Source organism: Erinaceus europaeus, chromosome 8, assembly GCF_950295315.1.
Source record: "Erinaceus europaeus chromosome 8, mEriEur2.1, whole genome shotgun sequence".
Lineage (NCBI taxonomy): Eukaryota > Metazoa > Chordata > Mammalia > Eulipotyphla > Erinaceidae > Erinaceus > Erinaceus europaeus.
Genome location: NC_080169.1, coordinates 123,064,173 through 123,081,586, shown reverse-complemented (window position 1 = coordinate 123,081,586; position 17,414 = coordinate 123,064,173). Strand labels below are relative to the sequence as shown.

At 62.5% G+C, this 17,414-nt stretch overlaps 1 protein-coding gene across 1 annotated transcript; it reads left to right on the top strand.

Annotated features, from left to right (window-relative positions):
• Positions 1 to 1,051: 1,051 nt before the first annotated feature.
• On the top strand, positions 1,052 to 16,236 carry RHEB (Ras homolog, mTORC1 binding). The gene is made up of 8 exons (XM_060196850.1): positions 1,052 to 1,234; positions 11,011 to 11,082; positions 12,707 to 12,774; positions 14,532 to 14,614; positions 14,996 to 15,052; positions 15,151 to 15,198; positions 15,447 to 15,528; positions 15,835 to 16,236. Exons 1-8 carry the CDS (start codon positions 1,183 to 1,185, stop codon positions 15,925 to 15,927), a joined length of 555 nt encoding a protein of 184 aa, XP_060052833.1. The 5' UTR covers positions 1,052 to 1,182; the 3' UTR covers positions 15,928 to 16,236.
• Positions 16,237 to 17,414: the final 1,178 nt, after the last annotated feature.

Below are 17,414 nucleotides of genomic sequence, written 5' to 3'. Positions count from 1 at the left end.
CCTGGCTAAGCACGCACATTAAGGGCGGAGGGTAAAGCGCACAGTGGTCACGCAAACGGACGCCCGTGCCTGCGGCTCCAAGGCGCTCACCTCGCAAGCGCAAGGACGCGGGTTCAAGTCCCGGGGGCCCCCCGTGCGGAGGAGGGGACCTTCCAAGGGGTGGAGCGGGACGGCCACGTGTGTCTCTCTCTTACCCTCTCTACTGCCTCCTCCTCCTCCCTCTCGTTTTCCGTGTCTATCTAGTAATAAATAAGACATCATTATTTTTTATTTAAAAAAAAAAACGGAACCTTAAAAAGTCACCGCGTTTTATTGTATAGAGTTTTAAATGTTGGGTTCGAGCAGGCACCACAAAATCCAAGACAAATGAGTAAAATTCAGGTAGACGAGATCAAAATAAAATGCCTGACGTTTCTGCAATTTCGGGCAAATTCCATTCTTCCCACGGCCCGTCAACCGCCGACACCTAGCCATCGCCGACGAGGCCACCGCTGCCCTAACAAGCGCCGCGCTGCACCTTTTAAGGGAAGCGCGCCCACCAATCAGCGCGCCGCATCCTGATCTGGCCAATCACCGGGGCGCAATCTCCTCTCCGCCCCGCCCCCGGGAGCCCCTACCCCTGACAGGTCGGCCGCCTTCCAACGTTCGCCGAGGTCCTGAGCGCGGTCGCATCCGGAATTTATTTTTAGCAAGCAGCCCAGCAGCCCCGCCCATGCTTCCGCTTCCGCTCCCCCTCCCCACCGCCGCCTGGCCAATGGGAGACGGAGTTTCCGCCGCGTCATCGCGCGGGGCTCGGCATCTGTCCAATCAGCGCTGGAGCAGCCCGCGGGTCATTAAAGAGCGTCGGGGCTGGTGGGCGGGTCATGACGCAGCGAGTTTCCGGAGTGGGGGCGGGGCCTCGCCGCCTGCCTTTTTTTTGTTTTGTTTTGTTTTTCCCTTTAAAAGTCCAACGTCGGCCGACGCAGCGCTGCGTACGTCGAGGCGGCTCCCGGCGCGCGGGTGACGTGGCGTGTTTGGGGGCGGGCCCGGCGGCGTCGCGCGCGTGCGCAGAGGAGCGTGGAACCGCGCCCGCCCGCCCTGAGGCCGCTCCGCCCCGCCCGGGGCCGCCGCCGATCGCGCACTCGAGCCGCCGCCGCCGCCGCCGCGGTGGACGCGCTGGGCCTGGGCTGAGAGGCCGCCGCCATGCCGCAGTCCAAGTCCCGGAAGATCGCCATCCTGGGCTACCGCTCCGTGGGTGAGTCGTGCGGCGCCGGCGGCCATGTGGCGGCCGCGCGTGTCGTCACCGCCGCCGCCTCCATCTTGAGCGGGGGAACGGGGGGGGGAGGCCCGGCGGGCGCGGGGCCCCGGGAGGCGGAGGGTCGCGGTCGTCTTCCCGGCCCCGGGGGGTGTCGCACCGCCGGTCGCTCGGAGCGCGCCGCGGACCCACGTGACCCCCCGCCCGTCGCCGCTGTGGACACGTCACCCGTCGGCGGCCCGGTGCTGAGTGCTCGGTGCTCCCGCGACCCCTTGCCCGCAGCAGCCCCGCAGCCCAGCCCCAGCCGCAGCCCCCGGCTCGCGGGGCGGCGTCGCCACGTGCAGGGACCCGGGTTCGAGCCCCACCTGCGGGGGGAGGGAGACGCACAAAGGCCGCCGCCCTCTCGGGGAGGGAGATGGGCGCCCGCAGACGGGGCCTGGCCGAGCACCTCGGAGACGGAGCCCAGGCCGGTGCTGCCCTGTGTCAGGCCGGGTGCTGTCCCGAGTCAGGCCGGGTGCTGTCCCGTGTCAGGCCGGGTGCTGTCCTGTGTCAGGCCGGGTGCTGTCCCTGTGTCAGGCCGGGTGCTGTCCTGTGTCAGGCCGGGTGCTGTCCCGTGTCAGGCCGGGTGCTGTCCTGTGTCAGGCCGGGTGCTGTCCCTGTGTCAGGCCGGGTGCTGTCCCTGTGTCAGGCCAGGTGCTGTCCCTGTGTCAGGCCGGGTGCTGTCCCTGTGTCAGGCCGGGTGCTGCCCTGTGTCAGGCCGGGTGCTGTCCCGTGTCAGGCCGGGTGCTGTCCTGTGTCAGGCCGGGTGCTGTCCCGTGTCAGGCCGGGTGCTGTCCCTGTGTCAGGCCGGGTGCTGTCCTGTGTCAGGCCGGGTGCTGTCCCTGTGTCAGGCCGGGTGCTGCCCTGTGTCAGGCCGGGTGCTGTCCCGTGTCAGGCCGGGTGCTGTCCTGTGTCAGGCCGGGTGCTGTCCCTGTGTCAGGCCGGGTGCTGCCCTGTGTCAGGCCGGGTGCTGTCCTGTGTCAGGCCGGGTGCTGTCCTGTGTCAGGCCGGGTGCTGTCCCTGTGTCAGGCCGGGTGCTGTCCCGTGTCAGGCCGGGTGCTGTCCTGTGTCAGGCCGGGTGCTGTCCTGTGTCAGGCCGGTGCTGTCCCTGTGTCAGGCCGGGTGCTGTCCTGTGTCAGGCCGGGTGCTGTCCCTGTGTCAGACCGGGTGCTGTCCTGTGTCAGGCCGGGTGCTGCCCTGTGTCAGGCCGGTGCTGCCCTGTGTCAGGCCGGGTGCTGTCCTGTGTCAGGCCGGGTGCTGTCCTGTGTCAGGCCGGGTGCTGTCCCGTGTCAGGCCGGGTGCTGTCCTGTGTCAGGCCGGGTGCTGTCCCGTGTCAGGCCGGGTGCTGTCCCGTGTCAGGCCGGGTGCTGTCCCGTGTCAGGCCGGGTGCTGTCCCTGTGTCAGGCCGGGTGCTGTCCCGTGTCAGGCCGGGTGCTGTCCCGTGTCAGGCCGGGTGCTGTCCCGTGTCAGGCCGGGTGCTGTCCCTGTGTCAGGCCGGGTGCTGCCCTGTGTCAGGCCGGGTGCTGTCCCTGTGTCAGGCCGGGTGCTGTCCCTGTGTCAGGCCGGGTGCTGTCCCTGTGTCAGGCCGGGTGCTGTCCCTGTGTCAGGCCGGGTGCTGTCCCTGTGTCAGGCCGGGTGCTGTCCCTGTGTCAGGCCGGGTGCTGTCCCGAGTCAGGCCGGGTGCTGTCCTGTGTCAGGCCGGGTGCTGTCCCTGTGTCAGGCCGGGTGCTGTCCCTGTGTCAGGCCGGGTGCTGTCCCGAGTCAGGCCGGGTGCTGTCCTGTGTCAGGCCGGGTGCTGTCCTGTGTCAGGCCGGGTGCTGTCCTGTGTCAGGCCGGGTGCTGCCCTGTGTCAGGCCGGGTGCTGTCCTGTGTCAGGCCGGGTGCTGCCCTGTGTCAGGCCGGGTGCTGTCCTGTGTCAGGCCGGGTGCTGTCCTGTGTCAGGCCGGGTGCTGCCCTGTGTCAGGCCGGTGCTGCCCTGTGTCAGGCCGGGTGCTGTCCTGTGTCAGGCCGGGTGCTGTCCCGTGTCAGGCCGGGTGCTGTCCCGTGTCAGGCCGGGTGCTGTCCCGTGTCAGGCCGGGTGCTGTCCCTGTGTCAGGCCGGGTGCTGTCCCGTGTCAGGCCGGGTGCTGTCCCGAGTCAGGCCGGGTGCTGTCCCGTGTCAGGCCGGGTGCTGTCCCGAGTCAGGCCGGGTGCTGTCCCTGTGTCAGGCCGGGTGCTGCCCCGTGTCAGGCCGGGTGCTGTCCCGTGTCAGGCCGGGTGCTGCCCCGTGTCAGGCCGGGTGCTGTCCCGTGTCAGGCCGGGTGCTGTCCCGTGTCAGGCCGGGTGCTGTCCCGAGTCAGGCCGGGTGCTGTCCCGTGTCAGGCCGGGTGCTGCCCTGTGTCAGGCCGGGTGCTGCCCTGTGTCAGGCCGGGTGCTGCCCTGTGTCAGGCCGGTGCTGTCCTGCGGCAGGCCGGGTGCTCCTGTCAGGACTGTGCTGGCCGCCTGCAGCGAGGCCCGGGCACCTGAAGCCGCGTCCTCTCTGAGGCTGTTTTCCCCAGAGACGAGGACAGACGCCTGCGGCCCTCTGCCGCCAGGGAACCTTTCCCGCCCCGGCGCTTGAACCCAGGTCCTGGCCCTGAGCCTCCCGTCGCGCCGCGTCTGGGCCCAGGTGCGCCTGCGCAGGGCCATGGCCTTGGCCTCCCGAGCTGATGTAGCCGATCGTCTCAGAATGTTTGTTATTTACGTGATGTTAGGTGGCGCAGCGGATCAAGGCTGGACCCTCAAGCATGAGGTCCCGAGTTCAGTCCCTGGCAGCCCGTGTACCTGAGTGATGGCTTGTCTTCTCTCTCTTCCTGCCCATCGCATGAATCAATCAATAAAACGTTGGGGCCAGGCGGTGGCGCACCTGGCTAAGCGCTCACATCACAGTGCGCGAGGACCCGGGTTCAAGCCCCTGGTCCGCACCTGCAGGGGGAAGCTTCATGAGTGGTGAAGCAGGGCTGCATGCGTCTCTCTGTCTCTCTCCCTCTCTAGCTCCCTCTCCCTCCCAATTTCTCTGTCTCTATTCAATAAGTAAAGATAATTTTAAAAAATTTAAAGAAATTAAAATGTTTTTTTTAGAGAGTATTTATGTATTTTCTTAGTTTCCCACAATCCATATAGTACAGTTTTTTTTCTAGGCCTCTTCTACACGTTTATCTTACCAATATCTGAGTTCTGCAAGCTTCTTGGCTCTCACCGTGAACTTCCGTGTCTACCTGAGAGCACCGAGCCCGGGTCTGTACATGAGACTTGTGCACTGGTCCTTGATTTGGCCCTTGGCCAGCGCCGAACGCCTGCCCTGGGCTCGTCGGTCCCGTCAGAAACGCACCCCGTTAAACGCACACCTTACAGGGCGCGGGGAGCCCCCAGTCCTGGCCTGCAGGCTCTCTGTCTCGCCCTCTGAGCCCCTGTCGTCCCAGTCTCTCTCTCTCCTCTCAAGTAGAAACGTTAGCAAAGCACAGGTGTGGGGCCAGGCCGTGGCACGCAGCGCGAAGCTCCCCTCCTGCAGGGGACACTTGACAAGGGCTGGAGCAGGTCTGCAGGTGGTGTCTCTCCCCGCGTCCTCTCGCAGTCTCTGTCCTGTCCTGTCCTGTCCTGTCCAATAAAATGGGGAAAGGGAAAAAGGCTGCCAGGAGCAGCGGACTCTCAGGGCCAGAACCGAGCCCAGCGATGACCCTGGAGGCAGGAGGAGAGCCAGGCTCAGCCCGTCCCTCTGTCCCCTCAGCCCTGGCGCTGGCGGAAGCCTGGCCGGCTGCTCTGTGCTCTCAGCTTCTCCGTGTTCTGTGGGGACCTTCGTGGGGCGCCTGGCTGGTGCTCATGTTTCCACGCACAAGGACCCGGGTTCAAGCCCTGCTCCCCACCAACAGAAGGGAATTCTCACAAGAGAGGAACAGGGCTGCAGGGTCTCTCCTCTCCTGTCTCCCCTGTTTCTCTGAAATAGTCAAACAAACAAGTTAGTGAGTAATGAGAAGAAGCATCTGGGGCTGGGCTGGGCTGGGCTGGGCTGGGGCGCACGTGGTCGAGAGCACGCGCACCATGCGTGAGGACCCGGGTTTGAGCCCCTGCTCCCCACCTGCAGGGGGGAAGCCTCACAATGGTGGAGCAGGGCTGCGGGTGTCTGTCTCCCCTGCACCGCCACCCCTCTCAGTTTCTGTCTATCCAAAACAGCGTGCGTGTGTGTGCATGTATACATATGTCTGTGTGTTTAATTGTCTGCTGCATATACATATATCTGTGTGTGCTTAATATCTACTGCGTATACATATATCTGTGTGCTTAATATCTACTGCGTATACATATATCTGTGTGTGTTTAATATCTACTGCGTATACATATATCTGTGTGTTTAATATCTACTGCGTATACATATATCTGTGTGTGTTTAATTATCTACTGTGTAAACGTATATCTGTGTGTGTTTAATTATCGACTGTGTATACATATATCTGTGTTTAATTATCTCCTGCGTATACATATATCTGTGTGTGTTTATCTACTGCGTATACGTATATCTGTGTTTAATTATCTACTGCGTATACATATATCTGTGTGTTTAATTATCTACTGTGTATACATATATCTGTGTTTAATTATCTCCTACGTATACATATATCTGTGTGTGTTTAATTATCTCCTGCGTATACCTATATCTGTGTGTGTTTAATTATCTCCTGCGTATACCTATATCTGTGTGTGTTTAATTATCTCCTGCGTATACATATATCTATGTGTGTTTAATTATCTACTGCGTATACATATATCTGTGTGTGTTTAGTTATCTCCTGTGTATACGTATATCTGTGTATTTAGTTATCTCCTGCGTATACGTATATCTTTTTTTTTTTTTAATTTTTTTTAAATTTTTTATTTAAGAAAGGATTAGTGAACAAAAGCATAAGGTAGGAGGGGTACAACTCCACACAATTCCCAACACCCAATCCCCATAACCCACCCCCTCCCATGGTAGCTTTCCCATTCTCTATCCCTCTGGGAGTATGGACCCAGGGTCATTGAGGGTTGCAGAAGGTAGGAGGTCTGGCTTCTGTAATTGCTTCCCCGCTGAACATGGGCGTTGACTGGTCGGTCCATACTCCCAGTCTGCCTCTCTCTTTCCCTAGTAGGGTGTGACTCTGGGGAAGCTGAGCTCCAGGACACATTGGTGGGGTCTTCAATCCAGGGAAGCCTAGCCAGCATCCTGGTGGCATCTGGAACCTGGTGACTGAAAAGAGAGTTAACATACAAAGCCAAACAAATTGTTGAGCAATCATGGATCCCAATACGTATATCTTTGTGTGTTTAATTATCTCCTGAGTATACGTATATCTGTGTGTGTTTAGTTATCTCCTGCGTATACGTATATCTGTGTATTTAGTTATCTCCTGCGTATACGTATATCTTTGTGTGTTTAATTATCTCCTGCGTATACGTATATCTGTGTGTTTAATGATCTACTATGTATACATATATCTGTGTGTTTAGTTATCTCCTGCGTGAAGGCAGAGGTCGAGAGAGGGGCACCTGCAGCCCTGCTTCACCAGTAGCAAATTCTCCCCCTACAGGTGGGGACCTGGGGCTGGAACCCGAGTCCTTGTGCCCTGGAACGTGCTCGGCCAGGTGCGCCCCGCCTGGCCCCCAGGTGTATGTTTTGGGCACTTGGCGTTCCTCAGCCCCTCCTGAGTGAGCCCCCTCCCGCAGACGGGAGGGAGTCAGCCCCTCGAGGAGGCTGTGTGACGCCCCTGGAGCCTGGCTCTGCAGCGCCTCCGCTCGGCCGTCTGCAAGACTCCGGGTGGCGGTCTGTCACGCAGGACTGCCCCTGGGCCCGGGGTTCTGCCACCATGCGTGGAGCAGGCTCCTAGAACTCCCGCTTCTGCTTCTCGGAGCCTGGGCCAGGTGCTGCTGCTTTCATCTGCCAGAAGACGCCTGCCAGCTGCCCCTCGGGCATGCTGAGCTGACCCCCTCTCTCTCCCCCTCTCCGTCCCCCGTCCCTGGCCAGCGCACTAGCTCAGAGCCCTCCTCGTGCTCGCCCCACACTGCTCTGCCCCACAGGGTGTGGGGAGCCGCCGTGCAGTGCAGTGCAGCTGGGCTGCTCCCGCCGCCTGCCAGGAGGTGAAGGGCTCTAAGGTCGGGGAGGCCGGCTTGCCCGGGGAGCCAGGCCAGCTCTGCTGCCGGAAGGTGCTCCCTCCACCTGCGTCACCTCCGCCATCTGTCTGCCTCCTGGTCTCAACCTGCATTTTCTTTTCTTTTTTTTTTTTGAATAGAGACAAATTGGGGGGGGGGGCAGGAGAGACCCTTGGGCCTGCTCCATTGCTTGTGAAGCTTCCCCTACAGGAGGGGAGCGAGGCTTGAACCCAGGTCCTTGCGCACTGTGATGTGTATGCTCAAGCGGGTGAGCCTCCGCCGGCCAGTGTCCCAGCTCTGCCCACAGCGAGCCTGCCTCTCCCCGGCCGGTGTCCACCCGGCCCTAATGTCCGAGCAGGTGGCCCCTGCCTCGTGGGGGCAGGGGATGCTTCCCTGCTTCCCTTTTGATCCTAGACAGATGCGTGGAGGCGCCCACCACACAGCCCCACTGTCCCACAGAGCTTCCTCCGACACCCGTGGTGCTCCCATGTGGTGCCAGGGCTCAGGTGGGGGGGGCAGGCAGGAAGCAGCTATAGGGCGAGGTGGCTTGTCTGGGAGAGAGCGGCCCCTGGCAGCTGTCCTTCAGCCGGGAGGGTGTGAGGCAGTGCAGACTCCCCAAGAAGCTTCCAAACCTCGGCGTGTCCCTGGCACCCTGGGCAGGGTGTCCGCGTGTCCCGTGGTCCTGGTGCCTCGGCCTGGGGGTGGGGCACCTGGCCAGCTTGGCGGCTTCCGGGCACAGTGCTTTCACAGAGGTGCTGGCTGCATGGGGCACAGTGCTTTCACAGAGGTGCTGGCTGCATGGGGCACAGTGCTTTCACAGAGGTGCTGGCTGCATGGGGCACGGTGCTTTCACAGAGGTGCTGGCTGCATGGGGCACGGTGCTTTCACAGAGGTGCTGGCTGCATGGGGCACGGTGCTTTGCTTTCACAGAGGTGCTGGCTGCATGGGGCACAGTGCTTTGCTTTCACAGAGGTGCTGGCTGCATGGGGCACGGTGCTTTCACAGAGGTGCTGGCTGCATGGGGCACGGTGCTTTCACAGAGGTGCTGGCTGCATGGGGCATAGTGCTTTCACAGAGGTGCTGGCTGCATGGGGCACGGTGCTTTCACAGAGGTGCTGGCTGCATGGGGCACGGTGCTTTCACAGAGGTGCTGGCTGCATGGGGCACAGTGCTTTCACAGAGGTGCTGGTTGCATGGGGCACGGTGCTTTCACAGAGGTGCTGGCTGCATGGGGCACGGTGCTTTCACAGAGGTGCTGGCTGCATGGGGCACAGTGCTTTCACAGAGGTGCTGGCTGCATGGGGCACGGTGCTTTGCTTTCACAGAGGTGCTGGCTGCATAGGGCACAGTGCTTTGCTTTCACAGAGGTGCTGGCTGCATGGGGCACAGTGCTTTGCTTTCACAGAGGTGCTGGCTGCATGGGGCACGGTGCTTTCACAGAGGTGCTGGCTGCATGGGGCATGGTGCTTTGCTTTCACAGAGGTGCTGGGTGCATGGGGCACGGTGCTTTCACAGAGGTGCTGGGTGCATGGGGCACGGTGCTTTCACAGAGGTGCTGGGTGCATGGGGCACGGTGCTTTCACAGAGGTGCTGGCTGCATGGGGCACGGTGCTTTGCTTTCACAGAGGTGCTGGCTGCATGGGGCACGGTGCTTTCACAGAGGTGCTGGCTGCATGAGGCACGGTGCTTTGCTTTCACAGAGGTGCTGGCTGCATGGGGCACAGTGCTTTGCTTTCACAGAGGTGCTGGCTGCATGGGGCACAGTGCTTTCACAGAGGTGCTGGCTGCATGGGGCACGGTGCTTTGCTTTCACAGAGGTGCTGGGTGCATGGGGCACGGTGCTTTGCTTTCACAGAGGTGCTGGCTGCATGGGGCACAGTGCTTTGCTTTCACAGAGGTGCTGGCTGCATGGGGCACAGTGCTTTGCTTTCACAGAGGTGCTGGCTGCATGGGGCACGGTGCTTTCACAGAGGTGCTGGCTGCATGGGGCACAGTGCTTTGCTTTCACAGAGGTGCTGGCTGCATGGGGCACAGTGCTTTCACAGAGGTGCTGGCTGCATGGGGCACAGTGCTTTGCTTTCACAGAGGTGCTGGGTGCATGGGGCACGGTGTTTTCACAGAGGTGCTGGCTACATGGGGCACGGTGCTTTCACAGAGGTGCTGGCTGCATGGGGCACGGTGCTTTCACAGAGGCGCCGGTCCTGCTGTTTTAGCTCTCGGACTGGCTCATAAGATGTGATCGGTAGAAAGCATTCTTTTTTCTAAGCCAATGATTCTGATCGAGCCCCTGGTACCACGGAGGACATCCTACAGCATGCAGGGAAGCTCCATGAAGGGTGGAGGTGCTGGGGTACCTCTAGCTCCAGCTGGAGGTGAACGTGGGGCAGCTCTGCCGAGGGAGGTGGCATTCCCTAGGGCCCGGGGCAGTGAGCGGGCAGGCTTCACACATGTAGCCTTTACCGAGTGGAGGGGTGAGTCCGGGCGGGTCTGTTGCTCCCTGGCCTAGTCTGGCCTCCGGGGCCCCTTGAGTCTGGGGAGTCACCAGCGCTGTCTGTGATGGGCTCAGTGTCCCCCGCAAGGGGTCAGGGGTCTGCACCGGGCGTGTCCCCCAGCGGTCGGGGCTTACCCCTCCGGGGCCCTTGTGATGAGCGGGGGCCTGGCTCGGACCCGGGTCTCGCCCCCTGGATGCCCTCCAGGGTGAGGGAGAGCGGTGGGCTCGGCATGGGGGGCGCCTTCTCCCCAGCCCGTGCCGCCCGCGCTCCGCGGAGATCTTTGGCTTCTGGTCCCGGCGAGTTGTCCGTGGAGGCCCGCGGTTGCTCTCACGGTGCGTTTCCCCTCCCTGGCTGCGACGTGGGCTTCTGCGGCAGGCCGGTGCGTCCCTTGCCTGAACTCGCCGCCGCCCCCTTTTTCACTGCGGCGTCGTACTCCCGTGTGGATGCGGCGAGGCCGGGCTGCTTTCCCGCGGGGGAAGGGAGGGAGAACGGCCCGTCGCCGGGCCCCTGCTCGCTCCACGTGGTTCCTCGCGGTCGGGTCGTGGCCCGGCTTTAGTTCTGCACATTTGGGGCGACGGCACACAGCGTGTCAGACGCGAGCCGGTCCCCCTTGACGGTGTGGGGGTGGTTCCGGACCCTGCTTTGCAAACCGAGTTCAGTCGGCACCATGCTGGCGCCGTGCTGGCTTGGCAGAGACACCCCAGGCCCTCGGGATGGTGGCGGGGGGCTGTTGGGGGCCTGCTGCTGGGGGGGGCTCCGGGCTCTGCGAAGCTGCTGTGTGGCGCTGGCAGCCGGGGCCGGGGTCCCTTTCTAGAGGTGGTGCTGCTTGTCGCATTAGCCCCTCGGCTCCTCATACTCCCCAGAGAAGCAGCCCCCCGCCCTCCTTGCTGCTCCCCCAAAGCCGGCTGCACTGCGGGGCCCCTGGGAGCAGGTGGCCGCTGAGCTCGAAGCCTCGGGTCTCTGGCCCTCCTGACCCTGGGGACACGCCAGGCGTCACCTTGCGGCTCAGACCGCCCCGCCCCCCCCCCCAGCTTGGCGGGACTTGTGATGAGCGCCCCCGCGGCCCCTCCGTCGCCAGGCCGTCACTAACCCCTCTCCCCCTCCCCAGGCAAGTCCTCGCTGACTATTCAGTTTGTGGAGGGCCAGTTTGTGGACTCCTACGACCCCACCATCGAGAACAGTGAGTGCCGCCCGCCGCGGGCAGGGGCTGCGGGTCAGGTGTGGGTGCGGGGCTGCGGGAGCCTGTGGGGAGCCCCGGGGCGGTTCTGAGATGTGCGGAGGGTGAGCCCGACTGCCAGGCTCTGGAGTCTCCCGAAGGACCCTGGGCCGGTCTCGCCCAGCCTCCCTGACCACCAGGCTGCAGCACCCCTCGGCGGGGGGAGGGGGTGCTGTCCTCACCTGCAGGGGTTGGGGGCTTCTCGGAGTAGTGAAGCGGGCTGCCGTTGTCCGTTCCTCGTTCCTCTGCCTCACTGCCTCCCCATCCCTCTCAAGCTCTCTCCGCTCCATACTAAATGTTAGAACGATAGTGAGCGAATGCGGGGAGGCGCACGCAGCGGCACTCAGTGGTCCGCACAGCTTGCTCTGGCGCTCGCTCCCCTGCATGAGTTCGGGGGCCGGGCCACCTGAGGGTGCGAGGCCGCCCAGGTGTTGGGCCGAAGGGCGTGCTTCATCTCTCCCTGTTGGAATAAGAGCTGAACTGGTTTTGTTCATTGAGAGAGAGGGCCAGGGTGGTCTGGGAGGTGACGCAGTGGATAAAGCACTGGACTCTCAAGCATGAGGTCCTGAGTTCAATCCCCAGCAGCACATGTACCAGAGTGATGTCTGGTTCTTTCTCTCTTGTCCTATCTTTCTCATGAATAAATAAAATCTTTTTATTTTATTTTTTTATATTTATTTTTCCCTTTTGTTGCCCTTGTTTTTTATTGTTGTTGTAGTTATTATTGTAGTCATTATTGACATCATGGTTGTTGGATAGGACAGAGAGAAATGGAGAGAGGAGGGGGGAGACAGAGAGGGGGAGAGAAAGACAGACACCTGCAGACCTGCTTCACCACCTGGGAAGCGACTCCCCTGCAGGTGGGGAGCCGGGGCCTTGAACCGGGATCCTTACACGGGTCCTTGGGCTTTGCGCCACGTGCGCTTAACCCGCTGCGCCGCCGCCCGCCTCCCAGGCGCTGCCCCCGGCTGCCCTGCCCGAGGAGGGAGCGCTCGCAGGTGCGGCCACACCTCAGCCTCAGGGAGTTTGCGGCTGCTCTGCCCACGTGCAGCGGCTCTGCTCCCTGACTGTCGCCTTCCAGATGGTTCTCTCTGATGTTTGCCCCTATTAATAGCGCTCCCTCTGTCTGCACTCCTGTGAAGTCTGCCTCCTTACAAGCCGGAGTTGACTTTTCCGGGAGTTATTTGAGTCTCGTCCTCTGGGTAGGGGAGAAGTGGTGCCAGATCTCCTGGCTCCGCAGGCCGAGGGGGCGTGCGGCTCCCGGGCTCGTCTGTCCCCGGCACGGGTGGCTTCCGGTTCTGGGTGCTTGGCACTCAGGACCGGCTCTGCCTCGGACCCAGGCCTGTGGGCAAGGGCGCGGGCTCCGCCATCTGCCCCGGCCCTTATCAGGAGTCCGTTCTGTTGATGACTCGGTAGTGACCGACGGGCTGCCGCCGTGGCCCCCGCCTGTGCCGCCGGCTGCCGGCAGGGCGGATCCGGAAGCTGCAAGGTTGGGCCTAGTGGGACCCTGGGTGCGATCGCCGCCGACTGCATGGGTGGAGGGTTGCAGCTCGCTCTCTCCTCGGGCACCTGCTCTGTTTCTCCCCAGCGTTCACGAAGCTGATCACGGTCAACGGGCAGGAGTATCACCTCCAGCTGGTGGACACAGCTGGGCAGGTGAGTGTCCGGGAGCCCCCGGCACGGGACCCGCGGGGTCGGGGGTGGCGGTCCGCAGGTAGCTGCGCGAGCTTGCTGGGGGCGCTGGCTCTGTGACCTTGAAGGGACAGCTTACTCCGAGGATCGCATGGACGCACCCCCAGCCCCATGACCTTCCCCCACGTGCAGGCAGCGGTCGGCTCTGGGATCAAGGACCCTCCATCCCCGCAGAGCAGGCCCCGCTGGGGTCTGGTGCTGTGACAGCTCCTCCCAGAGCCTTCCAGAGGTCCCTTTGCTGTGCCTGGAAGTGGAGGGCGGGAAGGAGCGGCTTCAGTGCCTGCCTGCGTGGGCGTGGGCGGAGGGGCTCCCCCACAGGCGTGTCACAGGGTAGAACGACTCCTGGCTCGGCTTCCACCACCAGACGGGGGAAGGGGGGTCTTCAGTACAGAGTAGCCTCTGCTAGAGCGTGTGAGGGCCTGGGCCTGTGGGGGGTTCTCTGCATGGTCACAGCCGCTCTGGACTCTGTTTCCTGAAGCCCGTGGCTCTGGGGTGGGATCCTGCCTGCCTTTGTCCCTCTGGTGTTTGGAATGGTGGGGCGTCCCACAGCTGACCTCCAAGGGGCCTCACACACTGGTTGCCCCTGGCTCTCGTGGGGTGAGAGCCGGCGACACGAAAAGCAAAGGGTCCTTGGGGCCAGGCGGTGGTGCACCTGGTTAAGTGCTCACATTACGGTGCGAGAGGACCTGGGTTCAAGCCCCAGGCCCCTACCTGCACGAGTGGTGAAGCAGGGCTGCAGGTCTCTCTTTGTCTCCCTATCACCCCTTTCCCTTTCCATTTCTGGCTGTATGCAATAAACAAATAAGCAGACAAAGTAAAAAAATAAAGAAGCTGAACAAAAAAATTTAATGTAAACCAAAAAAAAAAGGAAAAGGGTCTCCAGGGGGGGGCTGGGCGTCCACACCCCACGGCGGCCGCCTTCCTGCCAGGGTTATGGCCGAGGCCCATGGCCTGCATTCTGCACCGCCTGCGGGCCAGCTTTTCTCACAGAGACAGAGCTAGCAAGGGAGGGAGACGGACGGACACCTGCAGGTGGGAGCTGGGGGCCGAATCCGGGTCCTTGCATAGGGTGGCATAAGCGTTCGCCCAGGTGCACAACCGCCCGGCCCTCTCCCTGCATCCAAGACCCTCCTCGTGGCTCGGACTGGGGGGTGGGGAGTGGGGGGTTGTGTTGTGCTCAGTACACTGCTGCGCCGAGAGCAGGTGCTGTTACTAAGTGCTCTGAGCGGGTGCGTGGGGTGGGGTGCCGGCCTAGTGAAGTCCAGCTGCCGATGCTACCTCCTGGGAGCCGCGGACCCGAAGCCCCAGGCAGGCGCAAGCCCTGCACTCCACCAGCTGAGCTGTTTCCCCCGCCGCTGAGCTGGCTGCTAAGAGCTAAGAAGAAAGGCCTTTTATTCTCTTTATTTATTTATTTATTGGGGAGAGGGAAATCAAGAGGGGAGGGGAGCTGGCGAGGGAGAGAGAGACAGACACTCCTGCAGCCCCGCTTCAGCACCGAGGCCTCGGGACCACTTCAGTGACCCAGCCTGGTGGGAGGTGGGGGGAAGGAAGGCTGGTGACACCCCAGGCGGGCAGACCTGGACCGAGGACGGTCCCAGCCAGGAGCCCCCGGCCCTTCTCTCGCACGCTCTCCACCCGCCTCTGGCCCCTGAGGTCCAGGCAGGGTTCTGGCGTGAAGCCGCGTCGGCCGTGGCTGAGCTGTGCGTGTGTCCGACCCGCAGGACGAGTACTCCATCTTCCCGCAGACCTATTCCATCGACATCAACGGCTACATCCTGGTGTACTCCGTCACGTCCATCAAGAGGTGAGGGAGGCCGCGCCCCAGACCCCGTGGGCACCTTACTGACAGAGTCGCGGAAGCCAGGGGCCTGTCCCCTCGGCCGGCCTTGCTGGGGTGACTCCTCGCTGTGCTGACCTGGGGACGGTGGGGCCTTTCTGAAATGAGACCCTGGAGCAGTGTCACCACAGCTGGCCCCCGCACCTCCATGCTCACCTTGGAGTCCGCTGCCCTGGGGGCCCTGAGCCCCTGGCTCAGAGGGGGCCTGCTTCCCTCCCTCAGCTCCCTCCTAAATGGGGGGGGGGGGTGTTCCCTGAGGAGGGCAGGCAGGCACCGTGAGCGGCCGGTCCCTGCGACGCCCCTGCCCCGGCTCTGCCCGGGGTCTGACCTGCCGCCTCCTCTCCCTAGTTTTGAAGTGATCAAAGTCATCCACGGGAAGCTGCTGGACATGGTGGGGAAAGTGCAGTAAGTAGCGGCCACGGGTGTCGGCGGGGCAGTGGCGACTCCGCGCTGGCCCGGCACTGACCGCCCACCCGCCCGCCCGCCCGCCCGTGTGCTCACAGAATACCGATCATGCTGGTCGGGAATAAGAAAGACCTGCACATGGAGAGGTGAGTAGTCCCAGCCCTGCAGCCCGAGTCAGCCCATGTGGACAGCCGGAGAGTGGCTTTGGCGGCCCCACCCCGTCCTTCCCAGTTCCAGTCCCTGTCCGTACCTGTCCCTGTCCCCTCCCTGTCCCAGTCTCATCCCTGTCCCGTCCCCGTCCCAATCCCATCCCCGTCCCATTCCTTTCACGTACCTGTCCCTGTCCCCTCCCTGTCCCTGTCACAAGCTCACACGGCTGCTCACCCTTCCTCAGGGTCATCAGCTACGAGGAGGGGAAGGCACTGGCAGAGTCATGGAACGCCGCCTTCCTGGAATCTTCTGCGAAAGAAAACCAGGTGCGTCTCTGCCCCGCCGTGGCGGGCGTCTCCCCACCCCACCTCCCCCCAGCACCCACTCCCGGCCTCGCCGCGGGGGTGCCGGTGGCTTCGGTGGTTTGCCCAGCCGGGGCCTCCCGAGGTCGGGGAGCCTGCGCGGACTGGGTTCCTGCCTGCTCGCGCCCAGACGGGAGCAGCTGCGTGCTGGCGATCGTGTGGACCCCACTCCTTCCCGCCGGCGGGCGTCAGGGTGGGCTGGCTTCCCTCTGTGGGGACCTGACCGTGACCGTGACTGTGACCGTGACCTGCCCCACCTCCTCTTGGCAGACCGCTGTCGATGTCTTCCGAAGGATAATTTTGGAGGCAGAGAAAATGGACGGGGCTGCTTCGCAAGGGAAGTCATCCTGCTCCATGATGTGACCGCCCCCCCCGCCCCGGGGACCCCAGACCGCGGCAGCTCCCCCCCCCCCCCCCGATTATGTTCCACTCTGACTCTGTCCAAATGAGTCCACTTCCATTTTCAAATTTTAAGCAATCATATTTTCAATTTATATATTGTATTTCTTAATATTATGACCAAGAGTTTTACGGCATTAATTTCTTAGTGTACTTTGTTGTTTCGATAATGTAACCACGCAGGTGAAACACTGTCCACTCCTAGCTAGGCTGCCCTCAGTACTGACTCCATTGTGCTGCTGTATACTTGTAAATAAAATGCTGCAGACCTTACTCCGCCTGCCTGCCTGCCTGCCTGCCGTCGGGAAGCGTGGGGGGGGGGCGGCTTACGTCACCCTCGTGCCATGACAGGCGGAATTGGAGCCTCAAGCCATCTTGCCACGAGCAACGTGAGTCTGAGGCTGAAGACAGCCGGCGGGTAGAGCACACACCTAGCACACGCGACCCTGGTCCTGTGTGGGAGCCGTGGTGTGAGGGCCGGTGCCCCAGCCGGCCTCTCCTCCTCCCCTGCCATCCAGAGAGGAGCTGCCACACAGGGGGGGTGGGGGGGTGGACAGGTCTCACACGAGGCCGTCGGGATAGCCGGCCAGACAGCCCACTGCTCTGCCATGTGCCGGCCCGGGTTCAAGCCCAGCCTCGCTGCACGAGAGGAGGCTCCGGTGTTGTGTTCTTTGACTCCAGCTCTGCCTTCTGTTTTTAAAAAGAAAGTTTGGGGCTGGGAAGACAGCGGGGTGATTCCACAGAGTCTGCCTGAGGCTCCACAAAGTCCCAGATTCGATCCCACACCACCACCAGGAGAGCTGAGCAGGGCGCAGGTAGGTAGGAAGGGAGAGGGGAGCTTTCACAGGCAGCTGGGGCACCCAGGGGCAAGGCGGGCTGGAGTCTGGGCCTGCCCTGGCTCCCTGCTCAGGGCCTGCATGCTCCTGACACACCGCAGCTGCTGTCTCCGGCCCGAGGGAGAGGAGTCCTCTGGGACTTTGCATGTTCCACAGAGGGGAGGTGGAGGGGAGGTGGCGGGGCTGGCGGCCTGGAGACAGGGGAGGCAGCCGCAGCCCAGTTTGGCCTAGCCCCCTCCCCCCACTACAGGTGAGTCAGTCCCTGGCATGGGGTCAGGTCCATCCTGGTCCATTTGGCTTGGGGGGCCTCAGCTTCCCACAGCTGGGAGGGGGCTGAGGGGGCCAGCACGGTCTCGAGCTCGCTGGAAGACAATGGTCGGGGAAGCACAGTGCAGACAGGAACTGCACAAATTGAGCCTCACCGTCCCGGTGTGTCCACGCTGCCAGCACAGCTGGGGAGGCGCCCACACAGACGCAGCTCCCCGGTGGCCCAGCCCCTGACCCCCGACCCGTCGGCAGGTGGGCTCTGCGGTGGTGAGCCCTCGGTGGCCCCCCGACCCACTACTGCCAAGCTGTGGCCTTGGGTCCAGAATCCATTTCTAGGTTCTCCCGTCA

Coding starts and splice junctions, on each gene's coding strand:
- RHEB (XM_060196850.1), top strand. CDS start 1,183: ATGCCGCAGTCCAAGTCCCGGAAGATCGCCATCCTGGGCTACCGCTCC. Junction 14,615..14,995: donor TCCGTCACGTCCATCAAGAG/GTGAGGGAGGCC, acceptor TCCTCTCCCTAG/TTTTGAAGTGATCAAAGTCA. Junction 15,053..15,150: donor GACATGGTGGGGAAAGTGCA/GTAAGTAGCGGC, acceptor GTGTGCTCACAG/AATACCGATCATGCTGGTCG.